This window comes from Pongo pygmaeus, chromosome 12 (assembly GCF_028885625.2).
Source record: "Pongo pygmaeus isolate AG05252 chromosome 12, NHGRI_mPonPyg2-v2.0_pri, whole genome shotgun sequence".
Lineage (NCBI taxonomy): Eukaryota > Metazoa > Chordata > Mammalia > Primates > Hominidae > Pongo > Pongo pygmaeus.
The window spans coordinates 25,302,998-25,316,115 of record NC_072385.2 but is presented as its reverse complement, the minus strand read 5'-3'; the positions used below and the strand labels follow the sequence as shown (position 1 = coordinate 25,316,115).

At 36.2% G+C, this 13,118-nt stretch overlaps 1 protein-coding gene across 1 annotated transcript in view; it reads right to left on the bottom strand.

The window, feature by feature from the left end:
- The window catches only part of ANKRD36C (ankyrin repeat domain 36C), a 162,792-nt gene that overhangs the window by 54,064 nt on the left and 95,610 nt on the right, over positions 1-13,118 (bottom strand). Inside the window, exons 45-58 of the mRNA XM_063649065.1 lie at positions 13,024-13,096; positions 11,312-11,340; positions 11,137-11,209; positions 9,423-9,451; positions 9,248-9,320; positions 7,538-7,566; positions 7,371-7,443; positions 5,670-5,698; positions 5,503-5,575; positions 3,804-3,832; positions 3,637-3,709; positions 1,940-1,968; positions 1,773-1,845; positions 74-102 (exon numbers count right to left, since the gene is read on the bottom strand). Coding sequence (XP_063505135.1) covers positions 74-102; positions 1,773-1,845; positions 1,940-1,968; positions 3,637-3,709; positions 3,804-3,832; positions 5,503-5,575; positions 5,670-5,698; positions 7,371-7,443; positions 7,538-7,566; positions 9,248-9,320; positions 9,423-9,451; positions 11,137-11,209; positions 11,312-11,340; positions 13,024-13,096 — 714 coding nt within the window. The remainder of the gene's footprint in view (positions 1-73; positions 103-1,772; positions 1,846-1,939; positions 1,969-3,636; positions 3,710-3,803; positions 3,833-5,502; positions 5,576-5,669; positions 5,699-7,370; positions 7,444-7,537; positions 7,567-9,247; positions 9,321-9,422; positions 9,452-11,136; positions 11,210-11,311; positions 11,341-13,023; positions 13,097-13,118) is intronic.

The window sequence follows — 13,118 nt, the reverse complement described above, 5'->3', positions numbered from 1 at the left end:
TAAATAAATCCATGAAGTATGTTTCATAGACTATAAATTTTCTACTTCACAATATAAATGACAGTTTAATTACCTTCAAGGCTGGTTGTTTCTGAGAAGACACTGAAAAGCAAAAGCGATACATAGTCACTCATATACAAATATGAAAATTATCCATACATTCACGCAGTGTTAGCATCAAGCTGTATCCTTCTCTCTGTACTAGTGTAGGCTCTGATGTCTTCTACTTTGTGTCTTGGGACTGGAACATGATAGAAATACACTGACAAAAGGAAATACTGGCTCCATGAAATATATCCTTACAATTTCAAGCATGGTATGATTTGTCATATGTCAAAAACTAGAATAAAACCGTGTCAATATCAATGTGGATATACCGAGTGAGGAGGACAAACTGATCTAAAATCAGAGGAGCAACTCATACACGTGAGAATCAATGTCAAAGCAGGTGCTATATAATCCCACGAGTCTTTCATGCAAGAAATCAAAAGGATTTACACCATTATATTACAAACATTCATCATGCTCTTTAACTTGCCCAATAACTGAGAAGGCACACAACTACGATGACACTTCAGTTGAACGTACACTTCACATCTCTTCAGTGGGAGTGTCCTAAATTGATCACCTTGGATATCTGTTTGCTGATACCTAGTAGATAATATTCATTATCTCTCACAACCATGGGGTGTAATAATTTGCCTAAGTTTCTTGTATCCACTAGTTTAGCCTTCCAAAAGTTTCTTCATCCAGTCATGGCATGAAAGGATAATATATTGGCCTCAATAAAAATATCATCAATTATCAATATTAACATACTTCTAAAAATGAAAACTGCTACAAGCATTAGATATTAATCAGTTTTCCATTCAGAAATCACTCCAATATTCCTTGAAAATGACCATTTTGGGAGTTAATTGGAATTCAACGTAGCTGTTCTGTCTAAAACAGTCTTGTTGGGAGTATCATGTTATTTTCTAAAGAAGTTTCATTAAATAGCTATTTTATCCAAGAGGTAGCTACTTCAACAAGGAAGCAAATGTATTCATATTCAAGATTATCTCAATTTTATAACTAAAATCAACAAAATATGTATCTCTGATGCCTCCTAGTCACAGAGAGGAGTAATGTGTCAGTGCAGTGTTTTCCAATTACACGATTGTTTCCTGCTTCCAGTAGTTCCTGGAACAGCCAAAAGCAAATTATTTTATGAAAATATTCCAAAAGCATCTGAAGTGAGTTCAGTCAGGTTTCCTCAGCAGAAACCCCAAAATTATATAAATGACTTACTCATTTCCCGCCTTCCTGCCACACAATCCGTCTTCCTTGGGAAAATAATTGCTACACCAGGGGTCTCCTTACTTCTGCTACAGTGTCTACAGGTTATTAGAACAAGCTTTCTGTCTGTTTCTAGCAGTACGATGTGATGTATGCAAAATCTATACTTCCTCTCTATCTCCTTCCACCCTTACTGAAATCGAGCTGTAGAATTAAGGCAAAATTATGTGGTTCCCCAGAGCCCCTTATGTCTTGAACGGCCTCCATATTTCTTCTTCTCAATTTCAATGTGAGGAAGTGTATGATCTTACAGTGAAGATCATGCTCCATACCAGCAGCATCAGCATCACCCAAGAACTTATTCAAAATGAAGAATCTTAGGCCTGCTGAATGAGAATATGCAGCTTCGACAAGCCCCCTGCTGATTTATTCAGGGAAGAGAACTTCTTATATATATGGACTGAACATGATCTTAAACCTCTTTTCAAAACTACCTGTCCAAGATTTTTCTCCATTCTTTTTTTCTCTGGATATATTCAAAACAGAATCTTTCTCGTCACTTGTAGCCTGAAAGGAATTCGAAATGAAATAATAAGTAAATAATGTGTGTTTCATAGACTATACACTTACTAGTTCACAATATAAATGAAAGTTTCATTACCTTCAATGCTGGCGATTTCTGAGAAGACACTGAAAAGCAAAAGGGATATATAATAACTCATATGTAAATATGATAAAGTTATCCATACATTCATGCAGTGTTAGCATCAACTTCTGTCCTCCTGCCTGTATTAGTGTAGGCTTTGATAGCTTCTACTTTGTGTCTGGGGACTAGAACATGACAGACATGGAGAAAAGGGAATACAAACTCCATGAAACATACCCTTGTAATTACAAACATGGTATGATTTGTCATATGTCAAAAACTAAAATAAAAACATCTCAATAGCAATGTGCATATGCCGAGTGATGAGGACAAATGTGATCTAAAATCAGAGAAGCAACTCATACACGTGAGAATCAATGTCAAAGCAGGTGCTACATGATACCACGTGTCTTTCATTCAAGAAATCAAAAGGATTTACACCATTATACTACAAACATTCATCATGCTCTTTAACTTGCCCAATAACTGAGAAGGCACACAATTAGGATGACACTTCAGTTGAACGTACACTTCACATCTCTTCAGTGGGAGTGTCCTAAATTGATCACCTTGGATATCTGTTTGCTGATACCTAGTAGACAATATTCATTATCTCTCACACCCATGTGGTGTAATAATTTGCCTAAGTTTCTTGTATCCACTAGTTTAGCCTTCCGAAAGTTTCTTCATCCAGTCATGGTACGAAAGGGTACTATATTAGCCTCAAGAAAAATATCATCAATTATCAATTTGGACATACTTCTACAAAGTAAAACTGCCCCAAGCATTAGATATTAATAAGTTTTTCATTCAGAAATCACTCCAATATTCATTGAAAATGACCATTTTAGGTGTTAATTAAACTTCAACATAACTATTGTTTCTAAAATAGCCTTGTTGGGAGTATCATGTTATTCTCCAAAGAAGTTTCATGTAATAGCTATCGTATCCAAGAGGTAGCTCCTTGAACAAGGAAGCAAATGTATTCATATTCAAGTTTGCCTCATTTCTTTAACTAAAATCAACAAAACATGTATCTGTAATGCCTAAGAGTCACAAAGAGGAGTAATGAGTCAGTGTGTTTTTATGCCAATTCTAGCACTGTTTCCTGCTTCCAGCAGTTCCTGGAGCTGTGAAAATGAAGTATTTTTTAAGAAAATAGTCCAAATGCATCTGAAGTGAGTTCACTCAGGTTTCCTCAGCACAAACACCAAAATTATATAAATGACTTCCTCAATTCCCGCCATCCTGCCTCACAATCCGTCTTCCTTGGGAAAATAATTGCTACACCAGGGGTCTCCTTATTTCTCCTACAGTGTCTACAGATTATTACAAGTTTTCTGTCTGTTTTTAGCAATACGATGTGACGTATGCAAAATCTATACTTCCTCTCTTTCTCCTTCCACCCTTACTGAAAACAAGCTGTAGAATTAAGGCAAAATGATGTTGTTCCCCAGAGACCCTTATGTCTTGAACTGCCTCCAGATTGCTTCTCCTCAATTTCAATGAGGGGAAGTGTATAATCTTACAGTGAAGATCATGTTCCGTAGCAGCAGCATCAGCATCACCCAAGAACTTATTCAAAATGAAGAATCTTAGCCCTGCTGAATCACAATGCGCAGCTTCATCAAGCCCCCTGATGATTTATTCAGGGCAGAGAACTTCTTATCTATCTGGACTGAACATGACATTAAATCTCTTTTCAAAATTACCTGTCCTAGATTTTTTCCCATCCTTTTTGTCTCTGGCTGTATTCAAAGCAGCATCCTTCTCGTCACTCGTAGCCTGAATGGAATTTGAAATGAAGTAATAAGTAAAGAAAGCATTTTTCATAGACTATACATTTACTAGTTCACAATATAAATGAGAGTTTCATTACCTTCAAGGCTGGTGGTTTCTGAGAAGGCACTGAAAAGCAAAAGGGATACATAATCACTCATATGTACATATGATAAATTTATCCATACATTCATGCAGTGTTAGCATCAACTTCTGTCCTCCTGCCTGTACTAGTGTAGGCTTTGATAGCTTCTACTTTGGGTCTGGGGACTAGAACGTGACAGAAATACACTGAGAAAAGGGAATACAGGCTCCATGGAATATACCCTTGCAAATTCAAAGATGGTATGATTTGTCATATGTCAAAAACTAAAATAAAAACGTGAATATCGATGTGGATATGCCGAGTGATGAGGACATATGTGATCTAAAATCAGAGAAGCAACTCATACACGTGAGAATCAATGTCAAAGCAGGTGCTACATGATACCACGTGTCTTTCATTCAAGAAATCAAAAGGATTTACACCATTATACTACAAACATTCATCATGCTCTTTAACTTGCCCAATAACTGAGAAGGCACACAATTAGGATGACACTTCAGTTGAACGTACACTTCACATCTCTTCAGTGGGAGTGTCCTAAATTGATCACCTTGGATATCTGTTTGCTGATACCTAGTAGACAATATTCATTATCTCTCACACCCATGTGGTGTAATAATTTGCCTAAGTTTCTTATATCCACTAGTTTAGCCTTCCGAAAGTTTCTTCATCCAGTCATGGTACGAAAGGGTACTATATTAGCCTCAAGAAAAATATCATCAATTATCAATTTGGACATACTTCTACAAAGTAAAACTGCCCCAAGCATTAGATATTAATAAGTTTTTCATTCAGAAATCACTCCAATATTCATTGAAAATGACCATTTTAGGTGTTAATTAAACTTCAACATAACTATTGTTTCTAAAATAGCCTTGTTGGGAGTATCATGTTATTCTCCAAAGAAGTTTCATGAAATAGCTATCGTATCCAAGAGGTAGCCCCTTGAACAAGGAAGCAAATGTATTCATATTCAAGTTTGCCTCATTTCTTTAACTAAAATCAACAAAACATGTATCTGTAATGCCTAAGAGTCACAAAGAGGAGTAAAGCGTCAGTGTGTTTTTATGCCAATTCTAGCACTGTTTCCTGCTTCCAGCAGTTCCTGGAGCTGTGAAAATGAAGTATTTTTTATGAAAATATTCCAAATGCATCTGAAGTGAGTTCACTCAGGTTTCCTCAGCACAAACACCAAAATTATATAAATGACTTCCTCAATTCCCGCCATCCTGCCTCACAATCCGTCTTCCTTGGGAAAATAATTGCTACACCAGGGGTCTCCTCATTTCTCCTACAGTGTCTACAGCTTATTACAAGTTTTCTGTCTGTTTTTAGCAATACGATGTGACATATGCAAAATCTATACTTCCTCTCTTTCTCCTTCCACCCTTACTGAAAACAAGCTGTAGAATTAAGGCAAAATGATGTTGTTCCCCAGAGCCCCTTATGTCTTGAACTGCCTCCAGATTGCTTCTCCTCAATTTCAATGAGGGGAAGTGTATAATCTTACAGTGAAGATCATGTTCCGTAGCAGCAGCATCAGCATCACCCAAGAACTTATTCAAAATGAAGAATCTTAGCCCTGCTGAATCACAATGCGCAGCTTCATCAAGCCCCCTGATGATTTATTCAGGGCAGAGAACTTCTTATCTATCTGGACTGAACATGACATTAAATCTCTTTTCAAAATTACCTGTCCTAGATTTTTTTCCATCCTTTTTGTCTCTGGCTGTATTCAAAGCAGCATCCTTCTCGTCACTCGTAGCCTGAATGGAATTTGAAATGAAGTAATAAGTAAAGAAAGCATTTTTCATAGACTATACATTTACTAGTTCACAATATAAATGAGAGTTTCATTACCTTCAAGGCTGGTGGTTTCTGAGAAGGCACTGAAAAGCAAAAGGGATACATAATCACTCATATGTACATATGATAAATTTATCCATACATTCATGCAGTGTTAGCATCAACTTCTGTCCTCCTGCCTGTACTAGTGTAGGCTTTGATAGCTTCTACTTTGGGTCTGGGGACTAGAACGTGACAGAAATACACTGAGAAAAGGGAATACAGGCTCCATGAAATATACCCTTGCAAATTCAAAGATGGTATGATTTGTCATATGTCAAAAACTAAAATAAATACATGTGAATATCGATGTGGATATGCCGAGTGGTGAGGACAAATGTGATCTAAAATCAGAGAAGCAACTCATACACGTGAGAATCAATGTCAAAGCAGGTGCTACATGATACCACGTGTCTTTCATTCAAGAATTCAAAAGGATTTACAACATTATACTACAAACATTCATCACGCTCTTTAACTTGCCCAATAACTGAGGAGGCACACAATTACGATGACACTTCAGTAGAATGCACACTTCACATCTCTTCAGTGGGAGTGTCCTAAATTGATCACCTTGGATATCTGTTTGCTGATACCTAGTAGACAATATTCATTATCTCTCACACCCATGTGGTATAATAATTTGCCTAAGTTTCTTGTATCCACTAGTTTAGCCTTCCGAAAGTTTCTTCATCCAGTCATGGTATGAAAGGATAATATATTAGCCTCAAGAAAAATATCATCAATTATCAATTTGGACATACTTCTACAAAGTAAAACTGCCCCAAGCATTAGATATTAACAAGTTTTTCATTCAGATATCACTCCAATATTCATTGAAAATGACCATTTTAGGTGTTAATTAAACTTCAACATAACTATTGTTTCTAAAATAGCCTTGTTGGGAGTATCATGTTATTCTCCAAAGAAATTTCATGAAATAGCTATCGTATCCAAGAGGTAGCTCCTTGAACAAGGAAGCAAATGTATTCATATTCAAGTTTGCCTCATTTCTTTAACTAAAATCAACAAAACATGTATCTCTAATGCCTAATAGTCACAAAGAGGCGTAATGAGTCAGTGTGTTTTTATGCCAATTCTAGCAGTGTTTCCTGCTTCCAGCAGTTCCTGGAGCTGTGAAAATGAAGTATTTTTTATGAAAATATTCCAAATGCATCTGAAGTGAGTTCACTCAGGTTTCCTCAGCACAAACACCAAAATTATATAAATGACTTCCTCATTTCCCGCCTTCCTGCCTCACAATCCGTCTTCCTTGGGAAAATAATTTCTACACCAGGGGTCTCCTTATTTCTCCTACAGTGTCTACAGATTATTACAAGTTTTCTGTCTGTTTTTAGCAGTACAATGTGATGTATGCAAAATCTATACTTCCTCTCTTTCTCCTTCCACCCTTACTGAAAACAAGCTGTAGAATTAAGGCAAAATGATGTTGTTCCCCAGAGCCCCTTATGTCTTCAACTGCCTCTAGATTGCTTCTCCTCAATTTCAATGTGGGGAAGTGTATAATCTTACAGTGAAGATCATGCTCCATACCAGCAGCATCAGCATCACCCAAGAACTTATTCAAAATGAAGAATCTTAGCCCTGCTGAATCACAATGCACAGCTTCGACAAGCCCCCCGATGATTTATTCAGGGAAGAGAACTTCTTATCTATCTGGACTGAATATGACATTAAATCTCTTTTCAAAATTACCTGTCCTAGATTTTTTTCCATCCTTTTTGTCTCTGGCTGTATTCAAAGCAGCATCTTTCTCATCACTCGTAGCCTGAATGGAATTTGAAATGAAGTAATAAGTAAAGAAAGCATTTTTCATAGACTATACATTTACTAGTTCACAATATAAATGAGAGTTTCATTACCTTCAAGGCTGGTGGTTTCTGAGAAGGCACTGAAAAGCAAAAGGGATACATAATCACTCATATGTACATATGATAAATTTATCCATACATTCATGCAGTGTTAGCATCAACTTCTGTCCTCCTGCCTGTACTAGTGTAGGCTTTGATAGCTTCTACTTTGGGTCTGGGGACTAGAACATGACAGAAATACACTGAGAAAAGGGAATACAGGCTCCATGAAATATACCCTTGCAAATTCAAAGATGGTATGATTTGCCATGTGTCAAAAACTAAAATAAAAACATGTGAATAACGATGTGGTTATGCCGAGTGATGAGGACATATGTGATCTAAAATCAGAGAAGCAACTCATACAAGAGAGAATCAATGTCAAAGCAGGTGCTATATGATCCCACGTGTCTTTCATGCTAGAAATCAAAGGGATTTACACCATTATGCTACAAACATTCATCATGTTCCTTATCTTGCCCAATAACTGAGAAGACACACAGTTACGATGACACTTCAGTTGAATGTACACTTCACATCTCTTCAGTGGGAGTGTCCTAAATTGATCACCTTGGATATCTGTTTGCTGATACCTAGTAGACAATATTCATTATCTCTCACACCCATGTGGTGTAATAATTTGCCTAAGTTTCTTGTATCCACTAGTTTTGCCTTCTGAAATTTTCTTCATCCACTCATAGCACCAAAGGATAATATACTAGCGTCGATAAAAATATCATCAATTATCAACTTTGACATACTTCTACAAAGTAAAAGTGCTACAAGCATTAGATATTAATCAGTATTTCATTCAGAAATCACTGCAATATTCCTTGAAAATGAGCATTTTAGAAGTTAATTAGAATTCAACATTATTTTTGCGTCTAAAATAATCTTGTTGGGAATATCATGTTATTCTCTAAAAAAGTTTCATTACATAGCTATTTTATCCAAGAGGTAGCTCCTTGAACAAGGAAGCAAATGTATTCCTATTCAAGATTATCTCATTTTTATAACTAATATCAACAAAACATGTATCTCTGATGCCTTCTCGCAACAAAGAGAAGTAATGAGTCAGTGTGGTTTATTCCAGTTATACTATTGTTTCCTGCTTCCAGTAGTTCCTGGAGCAGCCAAAATCAAATTTTTTTATGAAAATATTCCAAATGCATCTGAAGTGAGTTCACTGAGGTATCCTCAGCAGAAACCTCAAAATTATATAAATGACTTCCTCTTTTCCCGCCTTCCTGCCTCACAATCCGTCTTCCTTGGGAATATAATTGCTACACCAGGGGTCTCCTTAGTTCCCCCACTGTGTCTATGGGTTATTACAACAAGTTTTCTGTCTGTTTCCAGCAGTACGATGTGTCGTCTGTAAAATCTATACTTCCTCTGTTTCTCCTTCTGCCCTTAGTGAAACCACGCTGTAGAATTGAAGCAAAACTATGCTTTTCCCCAGAGCCCCTTATGTCTTGAAGTGCTCTCCATACTTCTTCTTCTCAATTTCAATGTGGGGAAGTGTATAATCTTACTGTGAAGATCATGTTCCAGTTCAGCTGCATTAGTGTCACCCACGAGTTTATTACACTTGAAGATCTCAGGCCTGCGGAATCATCATGTGCAGCTTCGGCGAGCCCCCCACCCCCAACTGATTTATTTGGAGAAGAGAAGTTCTTTTCTAAATGGATTGAACATGATATTAAATGTGTTTTGCAAAATTACCTGTCCCAGATTTTTCTCCATCCTGTATTTCTGTGGCTATGTTTGAAACAGAATCTTTCTCATCAGTTGTAGCCTGAATGGAATTTGAAACAAAATAATAAATAAATAAATCAATGAAGTATGTTTCATAGACTATACATTCACTAGTTCACAATATAAATGACAGTTTAATTACCTTCAAGGCTTGTTGTTTCTGAGAAGACACTGAAAAGCAAAAGCGATACATAGTCAGTCATATAAAAATATGAAAATTATCCATACATTCATGCAGTGTTAACATCAAGCTGTATCCTTCTGTCTGTACTAGCGTAGGCTCTGATGTCTTCTACTTTGTGTCTTGGGACTGGAACATGATAGAAATACACTGACAAAAGGGAATACTGGCTCCAAGAAATATATCCTTACAATTTCAAACATGGTATGATTTGTCATATGTCGAAAACTAAAATAAACCGTGTCAATATCAATGTGGATATGCGGAGTGATGAGGACAAATGTGATCTAAAATCAGAGAAGCAACTCATACACGTGAGAATCAATGTCAAAGCAGGTGCTACATGATACCACGTGTCTTTCATTCAAGAAATCAAAAGGATTTACACCATTATACTACAAACATTCATCATGCTCTTTAACTTGCCCAATAACTGAGAAGGCACACAATTACGATGACACTTCAGTTGAACGTACACTTCACATCTCTTCAGTGGGAGTGTCCTAAATTGATCACCTTGGATATCTGTTTGCTGATACCTAGTAGACAATATTCATTATCTCTCACACCCATATGGTGTAATAATTTGCCTAAGTTTCTTGTATCCACTAGTTTAGCCTTCTGAAGGTTTCTTCATCCAGTCATGGCACCAAAGGATAATATATTAACCTCGATAAAAACATCATCAATTATCAATTTGGACATAATTCTACAAAGTAAAACTGCTACAAACATTAGATATTAATAAGTTTTTCATTCAGGTATCACTCCAATATTCATGGAAAATGACCATTTTAGGAGTTAATAAGAATTCTACATAATTTTTGTTTCTAAAATAGGCTTCTTGGGAGTATCATGTTATTCTCTAAAGAACTTTCATGAAATAGCTTTTTTATCCAAGAGGTAACTACTTGAACAAGGAAGCCAGTGTATTCGTATTCAAGTTGATCTCATTTCTGTAACTAAAATCAACAAAACATGTATCTCTGACGTCTAATAGTAACAAAAAGGAGTAATGAGTCCGTGTGCTTTATCCCAATTCTAGCATTGTTTCTTGCTTCCAGTAGTTCCTGGAGATGCCAAAATCAAATATTTTTTAGGCAAATATTTCAAATGCATCTGAAGTGAGTTCACTCAGGTTTCCTCAGCAGAAACCCCAAAATTATATAAATAACTTCTTTTCCCTCCTTCCTGCCTCACAATCCATCTTCCTTTAGAAAATAATTGCTGCATCATGGGTCTCGTTAGTTCTTGTTCTACAGTGTCTATGGGTTATTACTATCAGTTTTCTGTCTTTTCTTAGCAGCACAATGTGACTTCTGTAAAATCTATACTTCCTCTCTTTCTCCTTCCGCCCTTAGTGAAACCATGCTGTGGAATTAAAGCAAAACTATGCTGTTCCCCAGAGCCCCTTATGTCTTGAACTGCTCTCCATACTTCTTCTTCTCAATTTTTATGTGGGGAAGTGTATAATCTTACTGTGAAGATCATGTTCCAGACCAGCAGCATTAGCATCACCCACGAATTTATTACAAATGAAGAATGTCAGGCCTGCTGAATCAGAATGTACAGCTTCGGTGAGCCCCCGCTCCCCCACCTCGCTGATTTATTCGGAGAAGGGAAGTTCTTTTCTAAATGGATTGAACATGACATTAAATGTGTTTTGCAAAATTACCTGTCCCAGATTTTTCTCCATTCTTTATTTCTGTGGCTATGTTTGAAACAGAATCTTTCTCATCATTTGTAGGCTGAATGGAATTTGAAACAAAATAATAAATAAATAAATCAATGAAGTATGTTTCGTAGACTTTACATTTACTACTTCACAATATAAATGACAGTTTAATTACCTTCAAGGCTTGTTGTTTCTGAGAAGACACTGAAAAGCAAAATGGATAATCACTCATATGTAAATATGATAAAGTTTTCCATACATTCATGCAGTGTTAGAATCAAGCTGTATATGCCTGCCTGTATTAGTGTAGGCTTTGATGTTTTCTACTTTATGTCTTAAGCCAGCAGCATGACAGAAATATACTAAAGAAAACAGAAATAGATGTGTCACGATATATTCACTGACTATTTCAAACATAATATGATTTTTCATATATCTAAAAGTAAAATAAAACAGTGTCAATATCAAAAAGGGTACGCCAGGTGATCACGACAAATGTGATCAAAAATCAGAGGAGAAACTCAATCACCTGGGAAGATGTCAAAGCAGGTGGCACATGAACCCACATGTCTTTTTTGCAAGATATCCGAATGATTTACACCATTATGCTGCAAACATTCATCATGCTCATTAACTTGCCCAGTAACTGAGAAGGTACACAATTACAGTGACACTTCTGTTGAATGTACACTTCACATCTCTTCAGTGAAGTGTCCTAAATTGAGCAGCTTGGATGTATGTTTCCTGAATCTGAGTAAATAATATTCATCATTTCTCATATCCATGTGGTGCAACAATTTGCCTAACTTTCCTGTATTCTCTAGTTTAGCGTTCCCGGAAATTTCTTCATCCACTCATGGAAACAAAGTGTAATATATAAACCTCAATAAAAAGAATCATCAATTATCAATTTTGACATACTTTTACTAAATAAAGCTGCTAAAAGCATTGGATTTTAATAAGCTTTTATATTTGGAAATCACTCCAATATTCATTGAAAATGACCATTTTAAGAGTCAGTTGATGAACTCAACATTATATTTGTTTTTAAAATTGTCTTGTTAGGAGTATCATGCTATTCTCTAAATAATATTCATTAAATAGCTATTTTATCCATGAGATAGCTCCTTGATGAATGAAGCCAATGTATTGATGATATTCCAGTTTATCTAATTTTTATAACAAAAATCAACAAAAGATATTTGTCTTACGCCTAATAGTAACAAAGAGAAGTAATTAGTCAATGTGGTTCATCCCAATTCTAGCTTTCTTTGCTTCATCCAGTAGTTCCTGGAGCTGCCAAAATCAAATCTTTTTTGTGTAAATATGCTAAATTCATCTGAAGTGAGTTCACTCAGGTTTCCTCAGCAGAAACCCCAAAATTAAATAAATAACATCTTCTTTTCCCTCCTTCCTGCCTCACAATCCCTGTTCCTTGAGGAAAATAATTGCTACATCAGTGGTCTCGTTAGTTCTCATTCTACAATTTTTACTGGTTATTACAATCACTTTTCTGTCTGTTTTTAGCAATACGATGTGACATCTGTAAAATCTATACTTCAACTCATTCTCCTTCCACCCTTGGTGAAAACATGCTATAGAATTAAAGCAAAATTATGCTGTCCCTTGAGCCCCTTATGTCTTGATCTGCTCTCCAATGTTTCTTCTTCCCAATTTCAATGTGGGGAAGTCTGTAATCTTACTGCGAAGATTATGTCCAAGACCAGCAGCATCAGCGTCACCCGAGAACTTATTACAAATGGAGACTCTCAGGCCTGCTGAATCAGAATGTGCAGCTTTGATGAGCCCCCCGCTGATTTATTTGGGGAAGAGAATTTCTTTTCTATCTTGACTGAACATGACATTAAATGTGTTTTGCAAAATTACCTGTCCCACATTGTAGTCCATCCTTTATTTCTGTAGCTATATTCAAAACAGAATCTGTCTTGTCACTTGTAGCCTGAAAGTAATTTGAAGCAAAT